The sequence below is a fragment of the Etheostoma spectabile genome, chromosome 9 (assembly GCF_008692095.1).
Source record: "Etheostoma spectabile isolate EspeVRDwgs_2016 chromosome 9, UIUC_Espe_1.0, whole genome shotgun sequence".
Taxonomy (NCBI): domain Eukaryota; kingdom Metazoa; phylum Chordata; class Actinopteri; order Perciformes; family Percidae; genus Etheostoma; species Etheostoma spectabile.
In genome coordinates, this window is record NC_045741.1 from 38365445 (window position 1) to 38379752 (window position 14308).

Consider the following 14308-nt stretch of genomic DNA (forward strand, 5'->3'; position numbering starts at 1 on the left):
TTATGATAATCAATCCAACAGTTTGGGGTATATTTTAATCTGGACTAGAAAGTCCCCACCAGGACATGTAATCTTTGATCAAATGGACAAATCATGTATGACCTTTCCCCAGTGCAAACTGTCTTTGGTGAAAGTGCCTTTAAAGTTTTTGCACCCTCATTCTGGTATGAAGTGCAGAAGCATTTTAAATTAGACTACCTACCAACAATGACACAGTTTAAAATTAGGATAAAGAACTATTTGAGTCCTCCATGCACACGTTCTGTTATTGGGGGCTGCTGGTGATTATGTTGAGATGTTGTAAAATGTAAAATTACCAACTGTCTTTTTTGTTTTGTTAAATATGGAACTATTGTGCTGCTGTCTTGGCCAGGACTCCCTTGTAAAAGAGATTCTGAATCTCAATGGGATTATTTCTGGTAAAAAAAAGGTTAATGAAAAAAAATGAAATGGAAAAAATGTTAAAGACAAGGGAGATTGACCCACATCCCCAGTTATAGCATGCTTTGGAAAACAGTGAGCGGAAATGCAAAATGTATGTGATAAATGGGCTTAAACATGCAAATGCACCATTATGGTCCTTTGAGAACCAAAGGTCAGTTCTCCCCCCTGATACAGCACAAGCAGTCTTTACATAAATGTTCTCCAGCATATGGTAAACACACTTTTTGACTTCCAAATACACACAAGCCATCAGGTGTTTATGTTTCATTAGCTATGAAAAGCCAAAAGGAGTTGAGTTTAGTAAAGGCGTCTCAGTGGGAAGTGGCTGTAATCTGAAGCTGCAGGAAACAGAAGTAAGAAAAGCAATAAGATTATGTGTTAAGGCACAATGAAAGAGGCAAGTCAGACCTTAATTAGGGCAACAAAAATAAAACAGGTGGGCCATCAATGTGGGTTGCACGAGATTAGTTGGAGGTAGCTTTACTACAGAATTACTTTAAAGGTCGACTTGAGCATTTAGCTTTTGATTCAAGAGAGTTTGGAGAATCAATTTGAATCCACAGTGCCTGTCTATGGAAAAAAACATAAATATCAAGATATCAAATACACATGTCCAGGCATTGTAGCCAGGAAATCTTTACAAAATCAAGCCTGCTGGTTAAAAATAGATTACATTTTGGCATGAACTCAAAATCAACCGGTCTGGACTTGTTTCCCATAATGACATGTATGTGAACCTGCTGCTCATATATGCCAGAGATTAATTTGGACAGAGGTGAACTGGAGCGTTAGCAGACAAAGTCTCTGCTGGTGGAGACCTGTTGAACATAAGCAACAAGAGATAAGCATAGAGATGATATTTTTGGAATAATACTCTACAGTCACTGACAGCACATTGAACAGTATGTATGAAAGCGTGTACTGTAGTCCAGTCATGTCCCATTGACCGGAGCAGAGCACTGCAGCCCTGAGCGGCATGCTGCTGATCCTTCTGTTATTTCAATGGGGCAACGTCAGGAAAAGGTTGATTTTGGCCGGTGATGAAGACCAGGAAACGTCTGACACACACACAAACACACACAAACACACACACACACCCTGAAAATTCCCACAGTCCTCTGGTAGTTTTTGTTTTTTGGGTTAAGATAACCCTGCTTTATTGAAGTCTTTAGTATTTAAATATTTACATTGGGGTTGTAGCACAAAGCTAGTCGCCTGCACTACAATAAAGACACAAAATCATTAGATAGTGGTAAAATAACACAAAAGCTGTGGAAAGCTAAACTAAAAAAATAAGTGTAAAAGTACACAAAACATGAACACTTGATTTATCTCTCTACTAACACCAAAGTGTCTCATTTGCTGCAGTTTTGTTACATAAGATGCAAATAACATGGTGTGAACAATAAAACTGAGTTATATAACAGAGACTTTGAGCAGCAGTAAAAGTGCCCCCACTGGTTTAACTCGGTCAGTAACTACACTAAGCTGTTTAAGTGAAGCAAACTAAGTGGAAGCTTTTGCTAATGTGGGTGTAAACTGCACATCCTCGTCACATTGTCAAAAGTTAATAAGCAAAGTTGTGTGTGAAGTTACAGAAGGGTGTATGCATTGCCATGTTAGTCCGTATATTTTTCATTTTTTTTTTCAAACTCAACATTTTTGAAGTCACATCACAAGGGAAATGTGGACAGAAACTCGTTGAAACTGGTTGTTTTGCTCTGCTGTTGGACTAAAGTGGTCAGATGGAGGCGGCTTGTTGGCGCTGTGTCTTTGCAGCTGAAGTCATGTCTATGACTCAGTGTCTCTTTCTCCCCTTCCTCCATCATTTATTCATTCATCAGTTGTTCTTACAATTAGCGTGTAATATCTCAAATTATAAAAAATTGAATTTATTTAAACTCAGACTATTGTGTCTTGTACGGTTGATATTGAAATATTGCCACTGTTAGATTTTAATGGGCCTTCTCTCATAGAGTGATAAAGCACTATGTAAATGGAAAAATCTCAGTTTGGTGGCAATTATTGTGTCTTTTAATGAGTGGAACAAAAACAGGCTTCAAATTAAACTCCCATTTTTCCCTTGTATGTGCAAATAAACGTTTGGTTCCCATGAACACCGAGTCGTGATTATAAAATAAAATGTGCTTACGGACTGAGCTATTTTTCCCAGTTTTAGCCTTTTGGTCAAACTGCATATTAAGCTGTGTATCAGTGTTTGGTGTTTTTTTGGTTATGTTTAGGGTTAAGGTTTGGGTTAACTGACTGGAAGGCAACGTTGGAGGCAAAAATAACACCATCGAGCCTGCGTATCGCACATTTGCGTAACCTGCTGTGTCCATCTTGTCTTTCAGATTGGAAGCCGGACTCTGTGCGTGTGTTTGGGATGAAGCACCTGTGGGACGTTCACTTCCTCCTGCTCATCCTCCTCTACCTGTTAGGATCCGTCACATCACAGGTCAACCCAGGTCTGTGCTGCCGCGAGAGGGCAAACCGCATCTCCCATTTATCAGTGCTATGATTTAGGTGTCTCACGTCTCAGAATGCAACAAGATCATAATGGAGAGTTTGTGAATACTGTGAAATGAGTTTTGTGAGTTTTGGGTAGTGTTTGGTGCTCCAGTCCAGTCTGAGTTGGATTTTGGATAAGTGCTGCTTTGTGGGAGCCATGCTGTCCCCTCTCTCTGGTTTGGCCTCTTTGATCCCAGCATGTCAATAAAAAAGGACCAGTCCTTTTTTAACAAGGCAATAGAGTAGCAGCATTTTGTGGACAGAGACAGAGTCAAACAGGAACCAGAGAGAGGTTTTTGGTCATGGTTGACAATGTAGACATACAGCAGATATTTGCCAATATAAACCTCAGCTTCTAAGCTTCTGTCATCACGCTGAGTTTTCTTCATCTTGGAAGAGATAATGAATGTCATGTGTTCAGATCTAAACAGTAATTAATGATGTTTTTTGTCAGAAAGGTTCAACGCAGAGTTTACGGGTCACCCTGACCTCACTCTGCCAAGCAGGGTTTAAAAAGAAAGAAAAAAACAGTGGGAAAAAAACGCCCGGTCACTTCCACATCCTACCGCCTTACTCCATCCCACTTCCACTTTCAAAATAAAACTTTTGACTATATATACCATGCTGGTATACAAGTGTAAATTCAATTTCTTTTTAAGAGTGTATGAAAATAAAAACAGACATGAGGTCATGATGACAGGCCTGGGGTTTTTCTCAGTCAACAGTGCTGAATCAAACCTGCGTTTTTTTTTTAACCAAGACCGAAAACAAACAGCGGTTGTTTTCTTGAGCGCTTGCCCATAGAGTACCTTGAATCATTTGAGCTGTACAGACGTGCACAAATACACACACACAGATCAGTTTTGGGCATAAACACACACTCAAAACCTGGCTTTTCCTGTTTGTCAGTCAGTCGTTCTTTGTGCCAAAGCGAGTAGAATAAAAGAGTGAAGAATTTTATGAGGGGTTTTAACAAAAAACTAAAAAAGCGAGGAAAGAAATAGAGAGGGTGAGCAAGATAGAGATCACACAGCGCTTTTACAGAAGGAGTTTCAAGGAAAACAGTGTGTGCATGCTGTGGTTACTTTCAGGCGTATGTCTCCTTACACATACATATTAATAGCTACATGTTTGGTCTGTTTAAACCAGATGTGAATGTAACATAGGATATTTGAAACATTCAACTGCAGTGTTTGTAAGTGCAGTGTTAGCTCTTTAGAATTATTTCAACATTTTTGATTGTGGACATTTTATGAGGCATCTCTAACTACAATTAATTTAGGATTTCAGTGTTTGACAGGGGTAGTGACTTTCTGTGCTTGTCTGTCTTCTTACTGTGTGTGTTTGTGTGTGTGTGTGTGTGTGTTTGTGTATGTGTGTGTGTGTGTATGTATGTGTGTTTGTGCGTGCATGCTTGTGTGTGTGTGCCTGCTTGCATGCGCACTGTATACTCACATGCACACGCATACTGTGGATCGAGCTATCCCACTGGAGTCTGTGGCTAATGCATACCAGACATTCTGACAGAAGGAAAGTCCATTGAAATAGGCTCTGTCTTTCTCCCCAGCACTGTGTGTGGTGTGTGTGTGTGTGTGTTCCCAGTATTTTACCACTCATAAGTCATGAAAAGGACTACTTCTGCATCTGATCATGGTCAAAGTTCAACAAGTTCACCATTTAAGATGAACGTTAGTATCTGTAATCAAACCCAAAGGGATTTCTTCACTTAAAAACCGCCAACGATTATTTAAAAGAAATAAAAATCACCTCACTAAAAGCTTAAATCTCAACCTGCTCTAATATATGGAAACAGGATATATCCACCTATAATTCTGTCTAATGCTTTAGTTCTGCTGCATTGAGAAGAGAGTCATTTTTCCAAGGTCGGGAAAATATTCATGGCTGAAGTTAACTGAGATGTTGGGTGATGCCAACTTTCCTCTGTTTAAAATTCCCAAGCAATTGAGTTATACCATCCCTGTCTTTCCCATTTTAATCGTAAGTGGGCGAATTTTATTTCACTGTGGAGGGGGAGGAGGTGTGGACATAAGCAGAGGCCTGGGCACAGCAGCCAAATATTAAGCAGTACTATTATCGGGAGGATGTTTAGAGTAAACCTTGAATGAATGAATGAACGAGTGAATTATTGGATTAGAACATTCTCTTGGAATCACACATCGCTGTGAGGCTTTGTCTCTTTTTGGGCATTTTTAGGCTTTTAAGACAGCTAAAGACATGAAAGGTTAGAGAGAAGGGGTATGACATGCAGCAAAGGGCCGCAGGTCGGAGTCAAACCCAGGCGTCAAGGAGTAAACCTCTACATGTGGGCGCCCGCTTTACCAACCGAGCAACCCGGGTGCCCAGACCTCTCTTTTGAGGTTATATCTTTTTAAATACTCATGCTGTGTTTAGCATGTCACAGGTAAACATCATATGGTTTAATTACAAAGGTACAACACACCGTACCTCACCATGAAACATGTTGGTTGTTTCATGTTTGTGATCCCATTCCAGTGTTAAGAGCAACTGACTGAATGTAACAGCATGTCTGTAAAGCAGTGGTGTGAACACATTTTTTCCCTCTCACCTTGTGAAGTTGTTGTGGCGACCGTGTCAGCTGACAGTCGTCTATTTACACAATCCATACTGTTACATAGTGTTGTTTTTTTTATTCAGTCAGTAAGTTTATAGGTTATTACGTTTATATATTTTATAGTCATAGTTAACATCTTATCATGATCTACTGCATTGTTCAATCCCTGCACTGTTCACTTTTTTACTTTTGCACTATCATCATTACACACAGTCTCCAATAGTATCTCACCTTATCATAGTCATTGCATTTCTGTGAGTGATTTTTATTCTTATGTACAGTATGTGTGATATATGTGTGTATATGTGTTTGTTGTGTTATGTTGTCTTGCTACTGGATGCCTACAATTTCCTTCTTGATGAATAAAGTATCTATCTATCTATCTATCTATCTATCTATCTATCTATCTATCTATCTATCTATCTATCTACATCCAGCAGACACAGAAAAAATAGCATTCATTTGGAGTTGCTGTTGGATGTACGTTCAATTATCACTCTCTTTTTACCTTTGCTTTGCGTTTCCCCAACTCCTGAGGAAAAAGTATAACTTTTTAGCTGCTAAATGCTTCACTATGTTCACAAGTTAGTCGCTGACAATAGTTTTAACTAGTTTTTTGCGAAACAGAAAATGGATTAAAAGGCGATAAAAGCACTAAGTAGCTGATTAAAATTGCTGAGCTGTGAGTTTGTCACTACTAGTGACCCCTGTCCTATTACATGTGGTCATTTAATTTTAATATAAAAAATATGAATCAGTGCAGCTTTCAAAAGACAACAGAATCTTGAGTTGTGATCCTGTAATTTCTTAAAATGTAAATTGTGGCAGTGGTGTAGATGTAATACTTGTAATAAAGCAGACAGTACATTTATGAGCAACACAACCAATACTGCCCTTGATGGACAGCTATTATCCAGCAGAACATCAACTTGCGAAACGACGAGTGTGTGTGTGTGTGTGTGTGTGTGTGTGTGTGTGTGTGTGTGTGTGTGTGTGTGTGTGTGTGTGTGTGTGTTGTGAGTGTGTGTGTGTGTGTGTGTGTGTGTGTGTGTTTGGAGCCAGCAGTTGGACAGCAAACACTACAGAACAAACCTGCCTTTCAGTAGTCAGGGTGCGGTTAAAATCAAGAGTGGTGAGAGAGAGGGTTTGGTCCATTACTCCTTCAACTCTCTCTCTCCCCCCTCTATCTCTCTCTCTCTCTCTCTCTATTCCTCCATCACACAAGGCTGGTATTTTTCCACCTTTTTCGGGGGTGATATTTTTAGATACTGTGGCCAAATGTTGAGCCTTATGGGTGATGTGTGTTTAAGTGTGGGGGAGAATATCTGTGTATGTGTGCGTGCGTCCAAACAAACACACTCGCCTGCCCCCATAGCTCACCCCAGGGCTCACCTCTGAGTGGGTTGGTTGGATAAATAAACACAGCAAAAACCAACGTTTTGAAGAGCGGCCACACATCCGGCACGATATATATACTGAAACCCGTCTCTCTGACTCTCTCGAGGATGTGGTTAAAGACTCTGATAATGACTCCCATTTTCTTCAATTATGTCCCAGGCAATTAGTCAACGTTTCCCTAACTCGTGATGTTGCATTATCTCTGTGTGTGTAAATATCAGTCTGTTTTACTGGCAAAACGTCATAGCAAAATGACACTATTTATGTCACCACCTGTGTTCCTTTTAGTCTTTTTGACACGATGAGACAGTAGGAGTCAAAGATGCTGCACTCTGGTCATCTCATGTCTGTTTGCACTCTTTACCTCTGTGTGAATGAGCCTCATGACTCTCACAAGTGCAGTAATGCCAGTAACCTCAAACCCATAACCTCTGGACCAGGCGTCAACACTGCACCAAAGACACACACAACATTTCAGCTACTCGATGCCAGTGATTATCATTCCAGCTTTTCCATTTTCAAACAATAACGTTCCTTGTCATCTTATCCTGGCCTGAATTGATTTAAAAATCATTTATTAGAAATCTCTGCTGTTTGTCTTGAAGCGTGTTCTGATAATTTGTGTTTTACTACAGCTATCGTACGCGCACTTTGAGCACCGCACCTATCATTAAAATGGTTACGTAATTATGCAGCCAAGGATACTGCTAACATGCTGAAAATATGAGAAGAGTAAGATGATTTTTGGTAATGCGGTCTGCTCATAGCCAATGCGATCTGCTGCGGGGAGAGAAAGAGGAGTGCAGTGGAGGGGTGTAAACATTTGGGGATAAGTGATGAGGGCTGCAGTGAAGAGGGAAGCATGGAACAAAGGTTAGAAAGGACAAGATGAAAGGAGGACAGAGGAGGCAAATTTAGACATCTGGAAGAGTTTTTGTTTGTGTCTCCTTTAAGCTGTCACTGTGTCACTGCCAAGATGAAGCCTGCCTCCGTGCGTGTGGTTACATCTACGCTGGGTTTTGCTTGCACAGATATGTGAGCGGCCTATCAGGTCATCAGTCCATCAAGGGATTTTCACATTGTGACTTTTAAGCAAATATTTGGAGGAGATCAAGTAAGAGGAAGAGAGAATCACAGAAAGATAAAAAAAAGGAAGAAATAAAGAGTAGGAGAGGGACAGAGAAGGCCTTGAACTTCGAGCTCTGCTGTTGCTGGCACTTGCTCAAAGGTTTTATAAGTGAGACAAGAGGCCAGGTTTTGCCTCAGTCTCCCTTCCTCCCACAGCGCCACTGAAAGCTGCAACCCAACGCTATCACAAACACAGAAATCAAGTTTTTCCAAACGCTCCTTCATCCATAAATGAGGCTAACTAGTGCTAATATCCTGTTAGGTGGAGTTATCAATGTTAAGCCTAAACATAGATCAACTCAACCCTGCAGATAACACGCAATGGAAAATGCCCTTTCATTTTCGCTCTTGGAAACAGCCAGAAATCAGTAGATTCATTCAGAGCCTTGTAAAAGTTAATAGATACCATGTTGACTGTGTCACGCTCAGTTAGCCACTAGCCAGCTGAGTCCTAATGAGATGAAGTTTTTCTAAATCGCGCTCTTAACTTTTATCACCTCTTGCCACTGAAGGAAACAAAAGAAAAGAGTGAGGGGAGAGACCACACAGGAGGAGTGAGAGGAGGGCAGAGGAGACATGAGGGGGCGGACGGGCATGCAGGAAACAGAGCGGGGCATATTGCTTCTGTTGGCCGCACAGTGGGGGTGTGATGGGCTGAAACCTGCCAGCTTTACCACACACACACACACACACACACACACACACACACACACACACACACACACACACACACACAACACACACACACACACACACACACACACACACACACTAACTCCTGTACATGTGCTTGATACCAGCACTGTTTGGACTGGCAGAGACACTGAATGGATCTAGCTTATTATTTCAATAAAACAACCACAACTTAAGTGCAAAGAGTGTGTAGTGTGTGTATGTGTGTGTGTGTGTGTGTGTGTGTGTGTGTGTGTGGTTGTGTGTGTTGTACCCTCACATCACAACCCACAACCCCACCCCTTCATTCAGCACTTGCAGGTTTCTTGAAAGAAGCTGGGAATTAAACAGTTCTGTCTTAGACATGTGTGCAGTTTCGAATTTACAACTACAACAAGCCGAGAGGAGTGGCGTGTTTCAGAGTGACATAATCCAGGTAGCTTCAAATACCAGGAGTTTAAAAACTACTCTGCATAAATAGAGACATTGTTTAAGATTTTTGCAAGTAGAAGTAAAATTACTTTCCTCAAGTAAATGTAAAAAAAGAAGAGGAGGATTTACTTGAATTACACTCTTGATGTAACTATTCACCTGCTGGCTGTAGCTTCGTAGTGTAACATTACAGACATGGGAGTGGTGTCAGCATAGATAAATGTCCATGGGTATCAATCTAATTATCTAGCTTACGCTAGCGGCTAACTCTCTGCAAAAAGCTAAAGAGTATTCCCTATAACATGGCTGCGGGAACATATTTTGAGTTGGGGGTGCTGACAAATTTCTGAGAGTAACTTTTTCAGCCAAAGCCAGCCACCACACACCACACTACATCCATCACAACGCTCCAAAAGCGGAAAAATAAAATCCAAGTCAGGGCAAAACTAGGCACGGGTAACACAAGATATAGGCACAAATCTTCAAACACTGAGCCACAAAATACAAGGATATAAAACACATCACTGGATTAAATTAAATCAAATCAAAAGTTAGCTGCCTTGTCGTCTGTTGGCTAGCAGGGTGGCTGTGGGAGTGACAGGTGGAGAGGTGCTGCTGCTACTTCTTTCGGTTACAGTTGCTGGGTTTTCTAACTCAGGTCTATTAGGCTTTTTAGCCTGTGATTGATTTATGAAGAAATCCAAAATGCGCTTTGTGCCATGTTATAGGCAAGCTTACTTCTGTACTGTTGACCCACCAGGAAAGTTTCCACCACTATCTTCACGGATGAATGAGTGACAGAGGAGCGCAGTGCGCCTCGCTCGTGGCTAACTTGGCAGATTCATTCTGATCAAATTATTTCTTACCATCCCAATTTTAAAATCAAATTACATTTAATTGTAATGGAAGGTAGTATGTTAATGTCAATAATCTATTCATTAAAGCAAATATGTGTAATTTTGAATTATGGTTGTAGTTTTTCTACCTTTTGCTAAGGGGGTGCTGCAGCACCCTCTGCACCCCTAGTTCCTGCGTCCATGCCCTATAATGTCAAACTACTCCTTTAAGTAAATGGAGTAATACCACAGTGTAAAAAATGATTAAATTAAAGACTTTTCTGTAATTCTGGCCTTTCCAAAACTACCTACCGGTAATCAAACAAGGACTTACAGTAAATTAGAATATAATTACTACTTTCCAAATGTAAAAGCACTGGTAAACAGAGCTGCTTATTATCAACAGCACTTGTAATTAGTAGAAAATACAGGATAATTGTTGCTAAACATATCAGGGCACTGAGTGGATGTTCATCATGACCTTATTTCTTCTAGTCTTTAAATCAGAAATGTTGTGTCTCAGGTGTGTGTCGGTATCCCATGGGCATGTCAGGAGGGCAGATACAGGACGAGGACATCACTGCCTCCAGCCAGTGGTCTGAATCCACCGCTGCTAGATACGGCAGGTAGGTCACACACACAGACACACACACACACATTTGCTAGTATGTTTACCCTGATAATGAGTGTGTGGGTGGCTTATCCTGCAAGGTGCCTGTTTATTTAAAGTAAGCCACAAACTACGGTATCAGTTCTACTTAAAGCCATATGATTAGGGAGGTGTGTGTGTGTGTGCGTGTGTGCGTGTGTGCGTGTGTGCGTGTGTGCGTGTGTGTGTGCGTGTGTGCAGAAGAACTTGGGTGGCCGTCAGTAAGTATCAGAGTAATGATGTAATACACTTTCCCCATCCATACCAGCTGTGTTTTCAGTCTCACCCAGCTCCCCCTCGCCCCTGCCAGCCCCTTGCCCAAAGTTAACACTTTAAGATGAATTTATGACGCAGGCTGTCTCCAAGCTGTTTTTATAACATGCTATAAGAACTGAAATCCACCACCACACTCATTTTAACTTTCCTCTCACCGTTTCCTCTCCATCCTGTTCTAATTTCTCCTCTCCGTCTTGCTCTTTTCCATTTCCTGCTGTAATTTAAATATGAACATCCTTTCCCCCACCCTGCATTTTCTCTCGGTGTCTCTCCCAGGTTGAACTCGGAGGAGGGCGATGGCGCGTGGTGTCCAGAGATAACAGTGGAGCCAGACAGCCTGAAAGAGTTCCTTCAGATTGACCTGCGCTCGCTCCACTTCATCACCCTTGTGGGCACTCAGGGGCGTCACGCGGGAGGCATCGGTAATGAGTTTGCTCAGATGTACAAGATTAAGTACAGCCGCGATGGCAGCCGCTGGATCTCATGGAGAAACAGGCAGGGCAAGCAGGTAAGTGGACCTATCAGCCTTTGCTGGCTGGGGTGTATCCTGGCTTGGATGTCACTCCATAATCTATTTGGACCTTTATAACAAACTTGTAATAAAGATGCCCTGTGTACTGATACTCATCATCTGCCTTTAGGTTATGCTTTTATGGCCTGTCATTGTTTATACCTGGTATGACTGTGTTTATAGTCATAATAGAGATAGTATTTAGACTGATTCAGTAATTCTTCATTATCTATGAATGATAAAAGGAGGCCATGGGTCAGTTGGATCCGTCCATCCTGATCTTCTTTATGAAGTCAAGGTGTGTTTGTTTAATTTAATCTGCAGGTGATTGAAGGAAACAGGAACGCCTACGACATTGTACTCAAGGACCTCGAGCCGCCCATTATCGCTCGCTTCGTCCGCTTCATGCCCGTCACAGACCACTCCATGAACGTCTGCATGAGAGTGGAGCTCTACGGCTGTGAATGGCTGGGTAAGCGGTGGACAACAACTAAAGAAGGGTTATGTAAGGGCTGATGAGTCCCTGCCAAAAGTGCAAAAATGACAGCTGAGCTGAGGCTCCAGTTCTTACCTTTGAGCCTGTAAAGACAGAAAGGATCAGCTTATTCTCTGTCTCTTTTCTATAAATGGACAGTTTTTTAAACACAAACACATTTGCCCTACAATAATCATAGCACCGCCTCACCATTTCAAATATACAGAGATTTATTTGATGCATGGCATATACAGTACATGAGCATTTTAGATAAGCATGCGTGCCCAAAATGCCCAGGAACCCATGTGTGTCAAATTTAAACTTGAGATTTAGATCATGGGACCTTGTGAAATGTGAGGTCAAAGTGAAAGATTAAAAGGAAAAGAACAAAAGTAATAAGTTGTAGTAGTACTGCCTCCTATAGCTGGGAGAAAGTTTGTCAAGCAAATGGCTTAACAAATGTGTGGATATGTTTTATATGTATATTTTTTAGATATTTCTTACAACATTACAACATTTTTGAGTATGGAAACCTGGTGAAATCTGAGATCCAATCAAAGTAGAAGAAGAGGAAAAAGTGAAAAAAAACAAAAAAGTTAAATCACAGGCCCTCTAATAAAACGTTTCTGCATACTGTTTGAAAACATCACATATTCTGCATAGTCTGCATCTGTATATTTAAACACACAGTACATACTGGAAAATGCTACAATTCTGAAACAAACTTTGGGCAAGGATTCCTTGCATAGCATGAGTTCAGAATCATAAAGGGGTTGTGGGGTTATGTAATTCATAAATGAATAATTGTCCTTGCTTTACAGATGGTCTGGTGTCATACAACGCTGCAGCAGGACAACAGATGAGCTTGCCTGCTTACTCAGCTTATCTCAACGACTCTGTCTATGATGGAGCTGTCAGCTACAGGTGTGTGTGTGTGTGTGTGGTGTGTGTGTGTGTGTGTGTGTGTGTGTGTGTGTGCGCGCGTTTCTGTGTGTGTTCTATTATTCCCTTCCTCTCTCTTCTTCAAACACCCACTACACTGCTTCGTCATCGCTCTCATCCTTCCTCAGTACTTTTCCCCCTCACCTTGTTGTTGCCCTGTCACCATGGTGAAAGCAAAGAGACAGTCGGTGGAGACGGGGTCATGGTAGTTTACTTAGTTAGGCAATACCTCATAGGAATCATTGAGTCAACCATGCTTCTAAAGTTCAGCAACCGGAATGAACCAATCAGTCTTTTGTTGACAGGAATGTTTAAATTATGGAACGGTGAATAATGTCTTCCATGACAAAGGCCGACTTCCTTCTCTTTGTGGAGGCAACTGGACAGAGGGAAAAGAAAATGGCTTTTAGTATGTATTTTTTAACGACATCACAGCCAACAGCAGAAGAGGAATTGGTTTTATCAATGCTGCCACCTAGTGTTTAATGGTTTTACTAAGTGCTTTCTTTGACCATAAAGGATGTTTCTCTGTTTGCTGCCTCTCTTTTACACTTCTATGTTTCTCAGTATGACAGAGGGCTTGGGCCAGCTGACTGATGGAGTGTGTGGCCAGGATGATTTTACACAAAGTCTCGACACTCACAATGTGTGGCCTGGATATGACTACGTGGGTTGGACTAATGAGAGCTTCTCCAATGTTGAAATCATGTTTGAGTTTGACCGCATCCGCAACTTCACCACCATGAAGGTGAGGCTCCTGATGATTAAAGTTAATACACTGTGTGTATATATATATATGTGTGTGTATATATTATATATCTCATCCGCACTGAAAGTCTTCTCATGTGTCTTTATCTGCGTCTAGGTCCACTGCAACAACATGTACTCACGACACGTCAGGGTCTTCCGCCAGGTGGTGTGTTACTTCCGCTCTGAGGCAGACTGGGAAGCCACGCCCCTCTCCTTTAGCCCCGTGGAGGATAATGAGAACTCCAGCGCCCGCTTCGTCACCGTCAACCTGGCCAATCACATGGCCAGCGCCATCAAGTGCCAGTTCTACTTTGCTGATGCCTGGATGTTGTTCAGCGAGATCACCTTCCAGTCAGGTATAGACTGATGAATTTATGTTTAAATTGAATTACAGTTATTTGTTATTATTACTGTATTGAAGTCTGTTTTGAGGCTTTCTGATTGAAGATTTACAATTTCATTTCTGATCCGCTCTATGTCTTTGGCCTTTCAGATACAGCCATGTACGACACAACACTGGCTCCTCCCGTGCCAGGAATGACACCTGACACACCACTAGGTCAGTGATTGCCACACACGCACACACACACACACCACACACACACACACACACACACACACACACACACACACACACACACAACACACACACACAAGCACACACACACACACATACATTTTGTGACGTGCA

The 14308-nt window shown here is 41.5% G+C and overlaps 1 protein-coding gene across 5 annotated transcripts in view; it reads left to right on the top strand.

The window, feature by feature from the left end:
* ddr2a (discoidin domain receptor tyrosine kinase 2a) overlaps positions 1-14308 on the top strand; it is a 31756-nt gene that overhangs the window by 12012 nt on the left and 5436 nt on the right. For 4 of the 5 annotated variants that reach the window (XM_032526833.1, XM_032526836.1, XM_032526835.1 and 1 more), the window contains exons 2-9: positions 2799-2912; positions 10538-10640; positions 11216-11447; positions 11775-11922; positions 12747-12849; positions 13435-13615; positions 13733-13973; positions 14111-14176. In XM_032526833.1, coding sequence (XP_032382724.1) covers positions 2831-2912; positions 10538-10640; positions 11216-11447; positions 11775-11922; positions 12747-12849; positions 13435-13615; positions 13733-13973; positions 14111-14176 — 1156 coding nt within the window. In that variant the 5' untranslated portion in view covers positions 2799-2830. The remainder of the gene's footprint in view (positions 1-2798; positions 2913-10537; positions 10641-11215; positions 11448-11774; positions 11923-12746; positions 12850-13434; positions 13616-13732; positions 13974-14110; positions 14177-14308) is intronic. The other variant, XM_032526834.1, reaches the window with a different exon arrangement.